This window comes from Mus musculus, chromosome 4 (genome assembly GCF_000001635.26).
Source record: "Mus musculus strain C57BL/6J chromosome 4, GRCm38.p6 C57BL/6J".
NCBI classification, from domain to species: Eukaryota; Metazoa; Chordata; class Mammalia; order Rodentia; family Muridae; genus Mus; species Mus musculus.
The window spans coordinates 112,804,384-112,823,428 of record NC_000070.6 but is presented as its reverse complement, the minus strand read 5'-3'; the positions used below and the strand labels follow the sequence as shown (position 1 = coordinate 112,823,428).

General features: G+C 35.6%; 1 protein-coding gene across 1 annotated transcript in view; it reads left to right on the top strand.

The window, feature by feature from the left end:
* Skint6 (selection and upkeep of intraepithelial T cells 6) overlaps positions 1-18,813 on the top strand; it is a 482,358-nt gene extending 463,545 nt beyond the window's left edge. The window contains exons 45-49 of the mRNA NM_001103199.1: positions 7,878-7,985; positions 11,884-12,000; positions 14,251-14,376; positions 16,475-16,588; positions 18,732-18,813. Of these exons, the coding sequence (NP_001096669.1) occupies positions 7,878-7,985; positions 11,884-12,000; positions 14,251-14,376; positions 16,475-16,588; positions 18,732-18,766 (500 nt within the window). The 3' untranslated portion in view covers positions 18,767-18,813. The remainder of the gene's footprint in view (positions 1-7,877; positions 7,986-11,883; positions 12,001-14,250; positions 14,377-16,474; positions 16,589-18,731) is intronic.
* The last annotated feature ends 232 nt before the right edge of the window (positions 18,814-19,045 follow it).

Genomic DNA, 19,045 nt, shown 5'->3' with positions numbered 1-19,045 from the left:
CATGGTTCACATACCCATTGTTGGTTATATAATCAATAGAAAATTTCTGGGAAAGGTCTTTCATGGCTGTACATGTAAGTTGAATGCAAAGCTCCAAGGAAGAATTTTTTATAACTCAACATTCATACTTTTGAGTACCTTTTATTTAAGTTACTCTTGAGTAACCTATGTTCCTCTGAGGAAGCCCAGAAACTTACTGGTTCACTAAAATGGACCTGAGTAAGATGCTTTCTGTGTTTTCTTGCAGATGTTATATTTGGAATTGCAATTTGTTCACATTTCCCCATAACGAATTATAAAACAAGATACCTCAGAAACGTAAAACTAAAATTTGGGCATGTCCCAATATTACCATTACTCTGTTTATGCTCCAAAGACTCCAAATAATTTGCAACTGATATAACTGTACATTTCCATTAATTGTAGCACTATGACTTATGCCCAAATATAAGATCATTTTTTGAAGTCTGTGAACAGAATAGTAGATAAATCTAAATGAGATTGCATGATAAAGTTTCATTCACTTTTAAATAATAGAATTGTTGGCCAGACAGTGGTCGTGCACACCTTTAATCCCAGCACTTGGGAGTTAGATGCAAGTAGATTTCTGAGTTTGTGACCAGCCTTGTCTACAGAGTGAGTACCAGGATAGCCATGACTACACAGAGAAACCCTGTCTTGGAAAAAAAAAAAAAAGAAGAAGAAGAATTGTCCTATGAATAGTGTGCCAATAGAAACAAAATCTTCAAGCTCATGTATATATTTTTTGTCTTTTGAGTGCCATCTAGATTATCTCTAATGTATACAGTATTTGCATAATCTACATATTTGCCAATAAATGTTTTTTCGTTTCTCTGTAATTTCTTTATTTCATTGTTTACATTTCTAGCTGCTTTTCTGAGAAATTCTACATGGCTGAAAGAACTGCTTTATTCAAAATTCTTTTGTGGTTCAATGAGAGAACCCACGTATTTGAAATCTAATATGTAATAACCTGTAGAGATGAGCTTTCTCAGAAATCTTCTTATTGATATTGTACAATATTTTACATCTTTATTAGAAAATGAGAGAGAGAGAGAGAGAGAGAGAGAGAGAGAGAGAGAGAGAGAGCGCACAGATAAACCCTGTCTCAGAATTGTCATATGTAGGGAATAAAATGAATACAACAGAAAATGAATATTTTAACTGATAAAACAGAGATACCAAGATTTTTCTCCTTTATGGATTATAGAATTTACATAAATACAAGAAACTGTTTAAATATTCGTGATGTTAATGTAAAAGCAAGATTGTCTGGGAGATAAAGTAATCCTGAAAGATAGCTAGATAGATTTCAGTATATTTAATGAATAATGTGTGTGTGTGTGTGTGTGTGTGTATGTATGTATGTATATATGCAAACTTTGGGACATGTTCCTTCAAACTACCACACTAGGTAAAACTCTTTAGCATAATAATGGAAACTAGGCCTGAGTATGTGCAGGAGACATTTTGGTTCCAGGACTCCACCTAGACTAGTCTGCACAGGTGAGATTGTGGACTACAGAAGCTAACAGCTTCTGGGACAGGCAGGAGCCACAGAGCTTCTGAGGCAGCCCCCTTTTCGGGCTCCAGCATCTGGGCACCTTCCCTGTCAGAGGATAGGTGTCTGCCCGGCTCAGGAGGTCTTTGCCTGAGCATCTGCAGGAGACATCTTGGTTCCCGGATCCCTCTGAGACTAGTCTGTGCAGGTGAGAGTGTGGACTACAGAAGCTAACAGCTTCTGTGACAGGCCTAAGCAACATAGCTTCTGGGACTGGTCCTGTTTTGGACCTTCATCTTAGGCCAGAAGGGAGATCTGAACGCCAGATATCTGTGCACCTTCCCTGTAAGAGGAGAGCTTGCCTACAGAGAGTGATCTGACCACTGAAACTCAGAGGAGAGAGCTAGTTTCCCAGGTCTGCTGATAGAGACTAACAGAATCACAAGAGGAACATTCTCTAAGCAGAGACAACTATAACTACTAACTCCAGAGATTACCAGGTGGCGAAAGGCAAATGTAAGAATCTTACTAACAGAAACCAAGACCACTCACCATCATCAGAACCCAGCACTCCCACCTGGCCCAGTCCAGGGCAACCCAACACACCCAAAAAGCTAGACCCAGATTTAAAATCCAAGAAATACAGGAGAACACTGCTAAACAGGAAGACCTTAAAGAGGAAGTACAAAAATCCCTTAAAGAATTACAGGAAAACACGATCAAACAGGTGATGGAATTGAATAAAACCATCTAAGACCTAAAAAGGGAAGTAGGCACAATAAAGAAAACCCAAAGTAAGGCAACGCTGGAGACAGAAACCCTAGGAAAGAAATCTGGAACCATAGATGTGAGCATCAGCAACAGAATACAAGAGATGGAAGAGAGAATCTCAGATGCAAAAGATTCCATAGAGAACATCAGCACAACAATCAAAGAAAATACAAAATGCAAAAAGATCCTAACTCAAAACATCAAGGAAATACAGGACACAATGAGAAGACCAAACCTACAGAACATAGGAGTAGATGAGAATGAAGATTTTCAACTCAAAGGGCCAGCAAATATCTTCAACAAAATTATAGAAGAAAACTTCCCAAACATAAAGAAAGAGATGTCCATGAACATACAAGAAGCCTACAGAACTCCAAATAGACTGGACCAGAAAAGAAATTCCTCCCGATACATAATAATCAGAACAACAAATGCACTAAATAAAGATAGAATATTAAAAGGAGTAAGGGAAAAAGGTCAAGTAACATATAAAGGCAAGCCTATCAGAATTACACCAGATTTTTCAACAGAGACTATGAAAGCCAGAAGAGCCTGACAGATGTTATACAGACACTAAGAAAACACAAATGCCAGGCCAGGCTACTATACCCAGCCAAACTTTCAGTTACCTTAGATGGAGAAACAAAAGTATTCCACGACAGAACCAAATTCACACATTATCTTTCTACAAATCCCGCCCTTCAAAGGATAATAACAGAAAAAAAAAAAAAAAACAATACAAGGATGGAAACCACGTCCTAGAAAAAACAAGAAGGTAATCACTCAACAAACCTAAAAGAAGACAGCCACAAGAAGAGAATGAAAACTTTAACAACAAAAATAATAGGAAGCAACAATTACTTTTCCTTAATAACTTTTAATATCAATGGACTCACCTCCCCAATAAAAGGACATAGACTAACAGACTGGCTACACAAACAGGACCCAACATTTTGCTGCTTACAGGAAACCCATCTCAGGGAAAAAGACAGACACTACCTCAGAAGGAAATGGTGGAAAACAATTTTCCAAGCAAATGGTCTGAAGAAACAAGCTGGAGTAGCCATTCTAATATCTAATAAAATAGATTTCCAACCCAAAGTCATAAAAAAAAGAGGGGTACTGCATACACATCAAAGGTAAAATCTTCCAAGAGGAACTCTCAATTCTGAATATTGATGCTCCAAATACATGGACAGCCATATTCATTAAAGAAACTTTAGTAATGCTCGAAGCATACATTTCACCTCACAGAATAATAGTGGGAGACTTCAACAAACCACTTTCACCAATGGACAGATCATGGAAATAGAAACTAAACAGGGACACAGTGAAGCTAACAGAAGTTATGAAACAAATGGATCTAACAGATATCTACAGAACATTTTATCCTAAAACAAAAGGATATACCTTCTTCTCAGCTCCTCGTGGTACCTTATCCAAAACTGACCACACAATTGGTATCAAAACAAGCCTCAACAGATACCAAAATATTGAAATTGTCCCATGCATCCTATCAGATCACCATGTACTAAGGCTGATCTTCAATAACAAAATAAATAATAGAAAGCCAACATTCACGTGGAAACTAAACAACACTCTTCTCAATGTTACCTTGGTCAAGGAAGGAATAAAGAAAGAAATTAAAGACTTTTTGGAGTTTAATGAAAATGAATCCACAACATACCCAAACTTATGGGACACAATGAAAGCATTTCGAAGAGGAAAACTCATAGCTCTGAATGCCTCCAAAAAGAAACTAGAGAGAGCACACATTAGCAGCTTGACAACACACCTAAAAGCTATAGAACAAAAGGAAGCAAATTCACCCAAGAGGAGTAGATGGCAGGAAATAATCAAACTCCGGGATGAAATCAACCAAGTGGAAACAAGAAGAACTATTTAAAGAATCCACCAAATGAGGATCTGGTTCTTTGAGAAAATCAACAAGATAGATAAACCATTAGCCACACTCACTAGAGGGCAAAGGGAAAGCATCCTAATTAACAAAATCAGAAATGTAAAGGGTGACATAACAACAGATCCTGAAGAAATTCAAAACACAATCAGATCCTTCTAAAAAAGGCTATACTCAACCAAACTGGAGATCCTGGATTAAATGGACAAGTTTCTAGACAGATACCAGATAGCAAATATAAATCAAGATCAGGTTAATGATCTAAACAGTCCTATATCCCCTAAAGAAATAGAAGCAGTCATTAATAGTCTCCCAACCAAAAAAGTTCAGGATCAGATGGATTTAGTGCAGAGTTTTATCAGACCTTCAAAGAATATCTAATCCCAGTTCTTCAGAAACTATTCCACAAAATAGAAGCAGAAGGTACTCTTCCCAACTCATTCTATGAAGCCACAATTACTCTGATACCTAAAGCACAGAAAGACCCAACAAATATAGAGAACTTCAGACCAATTTCCCTTATGAATAATGATGCAAATATCCTCAATAAAGTTCTCACTAACCGAATCCAAGAACACATCAAAACAATCATCCATCCAGACCAAGTAGGTTTTATCCCAGGGATGCAGGGATGATTCAATGTATAGAAATCCTTCAACATAATCCAGTATATAAACAAACTCAAAGACAAAAACCACATGATCATCTCATTAGAGGCTGAGAAAGCATTTGACAAAATCCAACAGCCATTTTTTATAAAAGTCTCAGAAAGATCAGGAATTCAAGTCCCATACCTAAACATGAGAAAAAGCAATCTACAGCAAACCAGTAGCCAATGTCAAAGTAAATGGTGAGAAGCTGGAAGCAAATCCACTAAAATCAGGGACTAGACAAGGCTGCCCACTTTCTCCCTACCTGTTCAACATTGTACTTGAAGTCCTTGCCAGAGCAATTCGACAACAAAAAGAGATCAAGGGGATACAAATTGGAAGGGAAGAAGTCAAAATATCACTTTTTGCAGATGATATGATAGTATATATAAGTGACCCTAAAAATTCCACCAGAGAACTCCTAAACCCGATAAACAGCTTCAAAGAAGTAGCTGGATATAAAATTAACTCTAACAAGTCAATGGCCTTTCTGTACAGTAAGGATAAACAGGCTGAGAAAGGAATTAGGGTAACAACACCCTTCTCAATAGTCACAAATAATATAAAATACCTACCTGTAATTCTAGCTAAGGAAGTAAAAGATCTGTATGATAAGAACTTCATGTCTCTGAAGAAAGAAATTAAGGAAGATCTCAGAAGATGGAAAGATTTCCCATGCTCATGGATTGGCAGGATCAATATAGTAACAATGGCTATCTTGCCAAAAGCAATCTACAGATTCAATGCAATCCCCAGCAAAATTCCAACTCAATTCTTCAACGAATTAGAAAGGGCAATCTGCAAATTCATCTGGAATAACAAAAAAACTAGGATAGCAAAAACTCTTCTTAAGGATAAAAGAACCTCTGCTGGAATCACCATGCCTGACTTAAAGCTGTACTACAGAGCAATTGTGATAAAAACTGCATGGTACTGATATAGTGACAGACAAGTAGACCAATGGAACAGAATTGAAGACCCAGAAATGAACCCACACACCTATGGTCACTTGATCTTTGAAAAGGGAGCTAAAACCATCCAGTGGAAAAAAGACAGCATTTTCAACAAATGGTACTGGCACAACTGGCAGTCATCATGTAGAAGAATGAGAATTGATCCATTCCTATCTCTTGTACTAAGGTCAAATCTAAGTGGATTAAGGAACTCCACATAAAACCAGAGACACTGAAACTTAGAGAGAAAAAAGTAGGGAAAACCCTTGAAGATATGGGTACACGGGAAAAATTCCTGAATAGAACAGCAATGGCTAGTGCTGTAAGATCGAGAATCGACAAATGGGACCTATAAAATTGCAAAGCTTCTGCAAGGCAAAAGACACTGTCAATAAGACAAAAAGGCCACCAACAGATTGGGAAAGGATCTTTACCTATCCTAAATCAGATAGGGAACTAATATCCGATTATATAAAGAATTCAGGAAGGTGGACTCCACAAAACCAAATAACCCCATTAAAAATGAGGCTCAGAGCTAAACAAAGAATTCTCACCTGAGGAATACTGAATGGCTGAGAAGCACCTGAAAAAATGTTCAACATCCTTAATCATCGGGGAAATGTAAATCAAAACAACCCTGAGATTCCACCTCACACCAGTCAGAATGGCTAAGATCAAAAATTCAGGTGACAGCAGGTGCTGGCGAGGATGTCTGGAAAGAGGAACACTCCTCCATTGTTGGTGGGATTGCAAGCTAGTACAACCACTCTGGAAATCAGTCTGGCACTTCCTCAGAAAATTGGACATAGTACTACTGGAGGATCCTGCAATACCTCTCCTGGGCATATATCCAGAAGATGTTCCAACTGGTAAGAAAGACACATGCTCCACTATGTTCATAGCAGCCTTATTTATAATAGTAAGAAGCTGGAAAGTACCCAGATGCCTCTCAACAGAGCAATGGATACAAAAAATGTGGTACATTTACACAATGGAATACTAGTCAGCTATTAGAAAGAATGAATTTATGAAATTCCTAGGCAAATGGATGGACCTGGAGGGCATCATCCTGAGTGAGGTAATACAATCACAAAGGAACTCACACAATATGTACTCACTTATAAGTGTATATTAGCCCAGAAACTTAGAATACCCAAGATATAAGATACAATTTGCTAAACACATGAAACTCAAGAAGAATGAAGACCAAAGTGTGGACACTTTGCCCCTTCTTCGAATTGGGAACAAAACACCCATGGAAGGAGTTACAGAGACAAAGTTTGGAGCTGAGATGAAAGGATGGACCATCTAGAGACTGCCATATCCGGGGATCCATCCCATAATCAGCCTCCAAACACTGACACAATTGCATACACTAGCAAGATTTTGCTGAAAGGACCCAGATATAGCTGTCTCTTCTGAGACTATGCCAGGGCCTAGCAAACACAGAAGTGGATGCTCACAGTCAGCTATTGGATGGATCACAGGGCCCCCAATGGAGGAGCTAAAGGGATCTGCAACCCTATAGGTGGAACACCAATACGAACTACCCAGTAACCCCCAGAGTTCGTGTCTCTAGCTGCATATGTATCAGAAGATGGCCTAGTCGGCCATCAGTGGAAAGAGAGGCCCATTGGTCTTGCAAACTTTATCTGCCTCAGTACAGGGGAAAGCCAGGGCCAAGAAGTGGGAGTGGGTGGGTGAGTCGTTGGGGAGTGGGGAGTGGGGGGGTTAATTTTGGGATAGCATTGGAAATGTAAATGAAATAAATATCTAATTAATAAAAAAGAGAGAAAAAAGAGGGGAAAAAAAAAGAGTGGAAACTACATCTAGTACCAAGTTTTCACATTCTAGAAATTAATGTTCGTTAAGCAGTTTAGATTCTCCAGCACTATCCTCCTGACAGGCTCATAAAAAAAAGGGGGGGGGGGGGCTCATAAGAAATATAAAACTTTTTATGTAGTCCTTAATAATACCTACTTATGACAAGTGTTTTTCCCTAATATAGAATGCCACATGCACAGATCAATTGATTGATTATTCCTTTTTTTTTTTTTTTTTAGAGTCCTGCAATAAGAGAAATCCTTTTTGGAAAAAGCATGCATTGGACCTCGGAATTTCAGTGTTCGCAATTATAGTAGTCACTCTCATTAGGCATTTAAATCAAAGAGGTATGTAAGGAAGTGGCTGGTGCCATTATATAAAAGCCTTCTCTCAAATGTTGAGTAAGACATTTAGCAAAAGAAGAATTATTGCAGATTGAATAACATGGGCAGAAGGGACAAGGGCAAGGCAACACAGACACAGAGTCTTGATTCCAGAATCCTGAATTTTATAGGCTTATTAGTAGATGCACATGATTATTCTGCTCCAGGAGAAATAATTTCTTTGAATTTCAAATTCAGAGTAATATTTTTGTTGTTCTTGTTGTTGTTGCTGTTGTTGTTGTTGTTGTTTCTTTTCCTCCACCCACATGGGTTAGAATGGCTTTCAGTTTTAGAGTAAAGTAGATACTTATCTTTAACCAACATTGGGCAAAACCCTTTAAACTCATTGGCTTATCAACAAATAAAAAGAAAACTTGAAGTTGAAAGGGAAATGTGTTGGATAGCTCAGTACATCGTGTAGTGAAAGAGTGTTTGGGCTTTGTTTATCATAATAATTATGAACTTTTGTAAATGCAAATAATTAAGCAAGGCTTAGAGTTGGGTATATGGGGTGGCAAAGAGGAGCTGAGAATAGTTGTGGGAGGGGAAACTATAATCAGTATAGATGACAAATTTAATTTTCCATTTAAAAAATAAACAGGACCCTGATATAGCTCTCTCGTGTGAGTCTATGCCAATGCCTGGCAAATACAGAAGTGAGTGCCCACAGACATCTATTGGATGGATCACCGGGCCCATAATGAAGGAGCTAGAGAAAGTACCCAAGGAGCTAAAGGGGTCTGCAACCCTATAGGAGGAACAATGATATGAAACAATCAGTACCCCTCAGAGCTGTGTCTCTGGTTGCATATGTAGCAGAGGATGGCCTAGTCAGCCATCAATTGGAGGAGAGGCCCTTGGTATTGTGAAGATCATAAGCCCCAGTACAGCGGAATGCCAGGGTCAGGAATCAGGAGTGGGTGGGTTGGGGAGCAGAGCAGAAGGAGTTTATAGGGGGCTTTGGGGATAGCATTTGAAATGTAAATGAAGAAAAAATCTAATTAAAAAAAGAAAAAAAGAAACTGAAAAAAGGAGAAAAAATTAACTTTTCAAAGAATAAATTCTAAATAAAATAAATATTTCACATGAGCAAAATTAGTTCTAATATTAATTTTCAAAGTACAATTCTATAATTGAGCAATAATTCAGATAATATTAATTTAAAAGAACATGTCCATAGAGATAAAATAATTCTAAATTCAGTGAGTGTATATATAGATTGATAAGTCAAAAGATGCCCGTGTCAAAATTATCTCATTTTCCAACATATTTTATTTTATTTCAATGGTGTTCATAGATGACTAGAATCATTTCTACTTTTAATATTTGAGGGTAAAATCAAAATGAAATTAAAATTAACAAGGCAAACATATTAGAAATGTGTTGTCCTCCCATTTATCCTTAAAGTTCTATGGAAATTATTTATAAATGCACAGAACAATGGGGGAAAGTGATCCTATATACTACCATGGTTTTCAACCTATGAGTCAGGATCACTAAAAAACAAATATTTCCCATAGTTGTAGAAATTAAGACATTTTTTCAGTGTCAAAATTACATTTATGTGGTAGAACCAAAAATACAGTTGTGGCTAAAGGACCTTTAAACCACTGGAAATATTTGTTTCATTAGAGGAAGCTGGAGCTATAGCTCATATCCTAATGCCCAATCAGAAACTGTCTTGAAAACTTTTAGAGGAGATTTTCAATAATTTTCTCCTGTGAAATATGCAAATTAGATAATATGCTATTTACAGAAATGACTTTTAGGGCATTGTACTTTATAGAACAATCTAGTCATTCAAAGACATTGTAATTATACTCATATAAGACACTTAAAGTAGTCCAAAATTACATATAGAAAGCAGAATGAGGTATAAAAGAGTTAGAAGAAGGAGAAAAGGTGGAATTATTGTTTGATGGATAAGTTTTAGGGAGATGGCAGCATTTACAGAGAAGTGTGCTGATGTGAGTTGTACAATATTAATGCATTTAATGTCACAGAAGTACCTTTTGCCATAATAAAAATGGTCTTTTATTTTTCTTTTCAAGAGACTCTGTTATAAATACAAAAACACCAGTGTAGTCTGGAAAGACGATTTGTAAGTGTATTGACAAATGAACCAAATATACAATATTTTATTTCTTCCTTCAAAGGACAGCTGGGACAAAGCATCACTTCCTTGTCATGCTATTTTGACTTCTGTTTCTAGAATCACAGATTCTGATGGTTTAGACCACGCCTAAGGAATAAAATTATGGACTGAGCATCTGCTCACTATTGCCTGTGATATTTCTATGAACAAAGGCATACAAATACCTATTTTGGAGTATGTTTTCCATTGGTCTGGTCATATATCCAAAACATAGAGTTTCTGGACCACATGTTAATGTTATTTTTTGTGAAGGAGATAACACACAATCCCCTCTCCATTTGACATTCCCATCCAAGGTGCACAAGAATGCCCATTTCTTCATGTATGTGCCAACACTTTTCATTTTTTTGTCTTTATACCCACTCCCACAAAACTATAAGATTTGTGGAGATCCTTACTCCAGAAAAATTCCACTTGTTCAGTTTACTGATGGCTTCAATCTTGACTGAAGCAGTAGCTGGAAGACAGTGGGTATTGGTGAGATTCTTAGCATGATAATACAAAGTATACCACCTCAAGATTTTGTGCATTCATAATTAAAGGATACAAAGGAATAAGTGGGAGCCCTTACCAGATTCCCTTTGTCCCACTTTCACCTTTTCTCATTTCCTTCCAAGAAAGTCCAAAAACTAGAATTCCTCTGATACAAAATCGATCAGGAAACTAGTTACCCCTTTTCTAACTACATGAGTTTTGTTAAAAAGAGATGGTCAGGCAAAAACCCAACTGCCTGTCTTTGGCAGTAAGCCATAAGGATTTCAACTGAAAAGAGATCTGTTCTGCATCACTGAGAAAAAAAGGAATATCCAAAATAATCCAAAATGGTAGGCTATGATGTATCTGTTCTTTAGTCCAACCATATTTCCAAATAGCTTCCTGGGCTACATAAAGCTGAAGCATAAAAATGGATAAGACCTCTGAACCTGGGGTTATTGTTCTAAAAGATGTTCTATCACAAAAAATATTGATTAAATATACAAGTTATTCTTTTCTACTATGAATCTGTCTCTTTGGGTTTAGTTCCAGAACTACCCACAAACCTGAGGAGGGACCAGAAGACTTCACCTGAAATTTTTCAGAATTATGTTTGAAAGAGTCTCTGTGCCCTTAATTGGAGGGCACATCTTTGAGTGGATGGAAAGATGCCAAACTTTTCTATTCTCAAGATTCTATATTGTCATTGACTAGGTATTGAATAGACAGCCTTGGTGAGAGAAGGATTGGTACAGAAAGGGATCAGGAAAGATGTGTAACAGCTCTAATGTGAAAATAGGGAGCAAAATGAGAATGTTTCCCAGGGAATAAGATATTTGAGAATTTCAAGACCTTTTCCAGTACAGTGATCCTGACGATATGAAAATGCTGTATTTCGCTATATTCTACATGTCTAGAAATTCTGAGTAGCCTCAGCCCTAATAAAACTAATAAAAACATAGTACACCCATGTAATCTTCAGACAGACTTGTAAGAGCAAGAGCCATGCTGTTTGAGGAGAATGAGTAGCAGATACCTCATAGTCATTCCAGGCATGACACAAAAATGTTCATCTCCAACATCAAGTATTGACAATTTCTTCTCTATTGTTCCCATACATGTAGGAGAAAGGATAAACAGGAACCTGAAAAATCTATCCTATCCTTCTCGTGTAGGCTATCATTTCCTCTTTGCTAAAACTGAGCTGATTCATTTCTCTCTTCCCTGTCCCAGAGGCAGACCAACATTTTGAACTGGATACTTTGTGGTCAAAAGATACTAGTGTGATCCTGTGTGTGCTGATCATGTTTAACAACAGGCTCAAGGCATTGATTTACTTCAGACTGTATGGTAAATATGATGGGAATTGTGTTTACTCAGAAAATATGCTTCATCTGACTAAGGCACAGATGTATAGAAGGTTATTTCTCTAGTCTTTTTGTCTTAGTAACTATAACAAATTCTATATGAGGAACTATGAGTTGCATAAAGGCTGATAGACAGAAGCCTCACTATTCTTTGACTGAAAAGTATGTTTGTGCCTCCTTAGTTAATGACTGTTTCAGCTCTTAATCTACACTTGTGATAACCCTCCAAGATACAGAATTGGAAAGCAGTTATTTCATCAATACATCCCAGAAATCCTCTGTATACTGAGCTCTTCTCAAGAGCTGAATGATTTTTAAAAATTCATTCCCAAGACTTTGAGCAATAATTTTAAATGTCAGAAATATTCATGTAAATGCCTCTAAGGACCAGACCAGCAACACTGATAAACTTTATTTATAAAGACTAATTCTTTGTGACATCCTCTAACTTATATCTAAAGCTAAAAGCCCTATATTTTTTAAGCAAAAGTATTTTCTAGAACTGATACTCTGTGAAAAAATGTTCCATAATAGACTATTGTAATTTATAAAACACATACAGTCTAAAACTGTTCTATTACAAATGTGCAAACATAGCCTTGGAGTAATGGTTCAGGAGTTAAGAGCACTGGTTACTCTTTTTTTTTTTTAATTTTATTTTATGTTTTGAGAATATCGCATATGCATACCAGGAGGAATAAAGTTACTTGTGCTCAAAAACAAGCATTAGGGATGCCAGAAGTACTGAACACATGTTGTTGTTTCTTTGAAGGAAGATTTGTCTTGTTTTCTGCTTGAAATTTTTTGAACTGAGGTGATTTACAGCCTGGTCGTATCTGTGCTATCTGTATGCACAGGGCACAGCAGCTCCCCCAGACTGTGTCTTGAGCCTGTTTATCTCAGTCAATCTGTAATGCTATTGTTCCCAGGACTCTAACTATGACCTTTTTTTTCTTTTCTTTTCTTTTTTTTTTTTTTTTTTTTTGGCCTTGAAACTGCTTCCTTAGTTGATGTTTTGAACATATCTTTTTTAAGATGTCACTTGTACTTTACAAGAATGTTAACATGATTAATTTTTAAGCTTTGTTGTGCAAATGGAAGTTATTACGTACAGGAAACATTTTTCTAAATTGCATTTTTCTTACACATGCCTAAAATAAGTTTCCTCACGTCAGACTTATGATGTTTGAACCAACACTGAAGAGAAAATCATGTTAAACATAATTGATTTCTTATCTCACATAGATAAACACTCTGTTGGTTTTGATGGTAGTAGAGACTGCCCAAAACTGATACCCAATGTGAGGGACTTGATCCTCACTAAAGACTAAGAAATATTTGCTGGAATAGAAGCAAGAGATGGGAGGATTTTTTGTTTGTTTGTTTTTTGTTTGTTTGTTTTTTGTTTTTTTGTTTTTTGTTTTTCCCAATAAAGATTAGGAAAAAAAAGAGTAAAATAAACAAAGTTTCTTCTCAATTCTTTGAAACAAGCATTTTTAATTTTTTGAAAAGTTTGTTAAAATCAAGAGGAGCAAAATAATCAGAGCACCAGTTCTGCAGTTTGTACCAGTGACTGTAAAATTCAATCCTTTGATTCCTTAAAAAGTAACCATAATTGTTGATAATTAGAAGCACAATGGAACTAATGTGAAGAGAGTCCTTGAAAGGTGAGATAAAATCGCTGTCAATTATTTTGCAAGGTGGAGTACAGTAATATCTTTGGACCCTCTCAGGCAATTGACCTCCAGGTATGATTGCCTCCATTTTGTTTTGCTACTACTTTTAGTACTTAGTTTGTGATCTAGGTCTTAGCAGACTAAAGGTAAGATTGTATTTCCTGTACTGCTATAGGAGAAAGACACTTCTGTTTTCAGAATCTGTGGATCCAACTCAGTTCACTTATTTCATCTCATGCTTTCCTCACAGCTACTCTTGCAAAAAGATTAAATCTGATTAAAACTTATATGAGTTGAGCTATCTCTAGTCTCCTACTAAGATAGCACAGTCCTACTTTGTGCTGTCTTAGGTTTTTAGGGCGAGAAAGGGAAATTTATTTAGGTGTGTTAGAACTCCAAGCAAGATTCCCTAGTTACAAAACAAACTGGATTCTATAGTTCTGTTTATGAGATGAGTAGCTGTGGATAATGACACCCATCTTGTCAGTTGACTGTCCTTGAGCTACTGTCTCACATGCATAAACTCCTTTTGTTAATACTATCTCTTTCTGTTCTAGGATATTCACCTCCAGGTAAAACATATAAATACATAGTAAACTACATATTAAGATTCTCTCAACCCCTGTTTTTCATAGTCTACTCTGCAATAATCCTTGTTATGCATCTGCAAATACAGAACACAGGTAAATAGTGTTAATAGTAGTAGCATATCTTTAGTTATGATTTCCTAGATTAATGTCTCTGTGTGATTTTTTTTTTTATTTATGTGAAGTTTTCATCATTGCCATGAAAATCTAGAGTTTGGTGTAAACTTAAAAGTTCATATCCTAACAGAGTGTTGTAGAAGAAAACAAATAAATCTGTCAATATTTTCAACGGTTTTGGGAAAAGATATTTATGTTCCTTCCACAAGAATAAACATAGCTTCAGAAAATATAATTGAATAAAGTCGCATTTACTTTAATTATTTTTGTCATTTATTTGTCAATATACATATATGGCTACAGGTTAAAGATTGCTATAAGGTTTTATATAGTCTAAACTGAAAAATATGAAATATAAAAATTCCTATTTAATTCTAATAATAATATTTTACTTATATTCAATTTCATGAGAATTTTTAAATTTTTGAGGATCAATTAAATAGGAAATATATCTATTTGAAAATATCTAATAAAAAAATAACTTAGGTCTCTAAATATTTCTAATACATTATAATTTTTCATTCTTTTCATGTTTTAATTTTCCTCTTCTGTTTGAATAATTGCAATGCGTCTCCATTTGCTTAGCTTGCATAGTTTACTCTGTTTGAACAAGTTTCTTCTATTGTTGAATCCCCCTATTGCTTTTTTGTTTCCTTCATTATGCCTTTCAGTATAGGACTCCTGTTTGTCCATGTTTTATGACTTCTCTGATGTAATCTTCTCATTTTCCTGAGCAATCATTTCTCCAATTATCAACGTTTTTGTAGTTCACTGGGTCTGCTTAAAAATAAATATGGAGCTATTGTCAAGCTATTCATAGGTCCCCTTTTCCTTGAGATCTATTCTACTTGAATAATATCTACTACAATTCATTATGTCTTTTCCATATTACATCTGTCATAATAAGCACAACATATTAGCTTAAATTCAGTGTCTTAAGTCAGGAAATGATTGCTCTTATACTTCTGGGAATCAGAACCCTGAAATGGGCTTCAGTCGACTAAATACATTGTTTTCTAAAGGGTCTAGGAAAAAATCAATGCATTTGCCTTGTATACTTTCTAATTATATAAACTATACAATTAAATCATTAATCAGAGCTTTATTTGTGTGTTTCAAAATTTGTTTATAGTGTTGGATCATTGTAGTTCCTTGCAACTGTGGTTATGGAGTCTCATTTTCTTGCTAGCTTTCAGTTGGCTACTGAGTTGATTTACATCATATTCTTCCCATGAGAATTTGCAAATGATGAAAAGTCAGGTGTCTTTCAGCTTTAGATCACTATGCATCTTCTTCATACTGAATGCAACTAGTAAACATCTCTGTTATTAGCAATTTTTATAAGAATGTATCCACCAAAAAAAATCCCAGAAATCCTTATTAATCTAGGATTTAAAGCTTTAATTACACATAAAGATTTTTTCCGCATAATACAACACTATAGATAGATAGAGAGATATATCAGATTGAAAAGTACATAGATAGATAGATAGATAGATAGATAGATAGATAGATAGATAGATAGATAGATAGATAGATGATAGAGAGATAGAGAGATAGAGAGATAGAGATAGATAGATGATAAAGATATAGATGATATAGATAGATACACACACACACACACAGAAAATTCATCCAACTCATTCCAATGTTCTCCTCAAATTTACTTCCAATTTTAACATCCAATTAAAATTTTAATAGTAGAATAAAACAAAAATAATAAAAATATCTATGTTTTATTGTAAGAATTGGTTGAATCAGTCCACTTTAAGTATCAAAACAATGTCTCCACATTTTAGAATATTTGGGTCTTCTTTCTCTTTTGTTTTATTTCTCTGTCTCTTTTCTTCTTTCTCTCTTCTCTTCTCTTTTTTTGATACAGAATTTCATTCTATATCAGAGGCTGAACTCTGTACTTTCCCTTAAATTTCCTCAATGCCGATTAAAGGCATTCTTCCACTCTGGAAAATTCTAAGAGGTAGTAAAATTATATTAAATGCTGTAATTTAACTTCTCATTTTCTTGTACATAGCCTCATTAATTTTTAATTTATAAAATTTCTTGCTTTCTTTTTCAGATTCATTATTTTCCTTGTACAATAGCTGGATGGTAGAAATGATAATGGTTCTAGGATTACTACTCGCAATTTTCAATGTTAAAAACATTGCAACTGCATTATTACACTTAGGCCGTGAGTAAATAACAAGGGACATTAAATTAAACTTATCATGAAGTGCTTTTATTTTCTTTATAATTTATTATTAGCCAAGGTTAACTTTTTCTCCAGAGGACATGTTAATTCTTAAATTCTGTTTTTACATTAAATATTGGGATGTTAAGGTCAAGTTATGGTTTTCTTTTTCTTGAGTTCCTACATCAAGTGTATAACAATAAAAGAAGAAGAAAAAGAAAAAAAAATAAAAAGAAGGGCATGTACTGGAAAGATGGATCAATGCTTAAGAGTATTAGCTTCACTTCCAAAGTACTGAAATGGATTATTCCTAGCATACACATGGCATCTCACAACTGTCTGCTATGCCTCTTCAAGGTTATCTGATACCTTCTCTGACCTTCATAGATATCATGTGGTGCATAGACAAATATGCAAGAAAACAATACACATAGAAAATAATAAAAGAAAATTTAAGACAATTTAAAATTACAGGCTTCTTTCATTCTCTCATTAATAGCATTCAGAATCATGACTGTGTTGCTAAGATTTTCTTATACTGTGCTTTAATGAATGAATAATCAATTTGTCTGTTGACACTTTTGAACCTCCTAAAAGTAATAAGGGTGCTTCTTCAAAGATGTTTTGATGAATTTATTTTCCACATAGATTATTTTGTCCCATAATATATTATCAAGATTTATTCTTTCTTACACATTCTTTATCACTTTCAGTATATATGTAGAGAATGTTCACTCTTTCTTCAGGAAAATAAATAAAGGTAACAGGTACAAAGTTAGAGATTGCACTGATGTTATCATGAACATATTGTTTTTGATATATTGGTATTCAGGGACTTCAGATGTATGACATTTCCCAACATTTCTTACATACAGATGACAATTTGCAATTCTATAATTAATTACTTTAGTTTTCTTATTATAATATCTTAAAATCAATATTGAGTAGCTGATGCATATAAAAAATGTTAGGAAAAAAAGCAACAAAATATGAAATTCTGAGTAGAAACTTGTTTTGTGCTTATAATTTTACCCATCCTGAATAGTTTGTCATAAGAGTAAACACAATCAGTTTTCAAATATACCAATACAACTACATCTGTGAAATCACTTGAGAAAAATTTCCTCAAATGATAATAAGAAAATATAAAAATATCAATATATAAAATTATGTAAAAGTAAATCAGTGATATGTTAATGTAAAAATTATATTTTAGTGGTAAATTAGTGAGTTCTTAAAGGACATAGTATAAACACTGACCCATCCAGCAGGTCCAGTTATTCAAGTGTCTTGAGGGGACCTTCTCCAAAGAATCAAATGGGGGGATGGAGAGAGATGAGGACCAAGTGCAAGAATGACACGGAAACATTCTGAGTGGCATCAAGGTCCCACTGTATTAGCAAGGCTTAAGGCTTAAATGCACAAGCAAAGGGGGAATTACTTCTCAGCAGGAGGCATGGGGCAGCAGAAATTTTTCTTTTGGCGACTACATGGGGAAGCAGGAACTTGGCGGTATCAGGGTACATCTTGAGGTCAGGACATCTGGCGCTGACTTAGGACTGGAAATATCTGTGGTTGTTCTTGGAGCGGTGCATAGGTGGCCCGCTTTTGACCCCCTTTTCTTCTCAGGGGGAGAGGCCCAATTCAGAGATCAGGACAACAGTGTTGTCTTAATAGCTCCCAACAAAACAAATTTTTTGGCCTCTAAATATGCATGCTATACCTTCCCAAATTCAAAAAACTCCAGATCAAAAGCAATTTTAAAATATTGTTCTTTAATGGAACATCAACCTGGCAACAAAATCTTTCACCTATTTAATATGCCATGCCTGAAAAGTGTGTTTTAGGCATGATGGCAGAGCATTTGCCATAAGTGGCCAACCAATGACTGATCTGACTCTAGAGACATACACCTCAAGAAGAAGAACTTGACTAATACTGTCTTGATGATGAGGAACTAGAGCCTCAATAGCCCAGTGTTTGAGAATAGAAACAAATAGAATGAGAGAGAGAGAGAGAGAGAGAGAGAGAGAGAGAGAGAGAGAGAGAGAGAGAGATATGAAAGAATTGGGATGATTCTTAGTGATATTCTGTTATACTCATAGAAAGAAAATTGACTATTTTATTCTAATATTTACCCTAGGTACAACTCTACGACTATTCCGGATTAAAGACTAGCTCAGACCTGGCTTATCAAAGCACTTAGGGTGGAGTCTTCCAACCTAGGTAAAGTCTATTGTCCTGCCATAGCTGCAGCTTTCCTCAAAGATGCCAATACCTGCTGAGAGGCTGAACTTGTTTTCCTGACACTGTCCTGAGAAAGCAGCGATCCTGACAAAGCAATGAGATCCTGGCATGGTGGGGGATGGGTCCTCTCCCTTAATAAGCTCAGACTCATAAATAAACATTGGCTTTGATCAGAATTTTGTCTTGCCTTATTAATTCTATTGCAGCCTT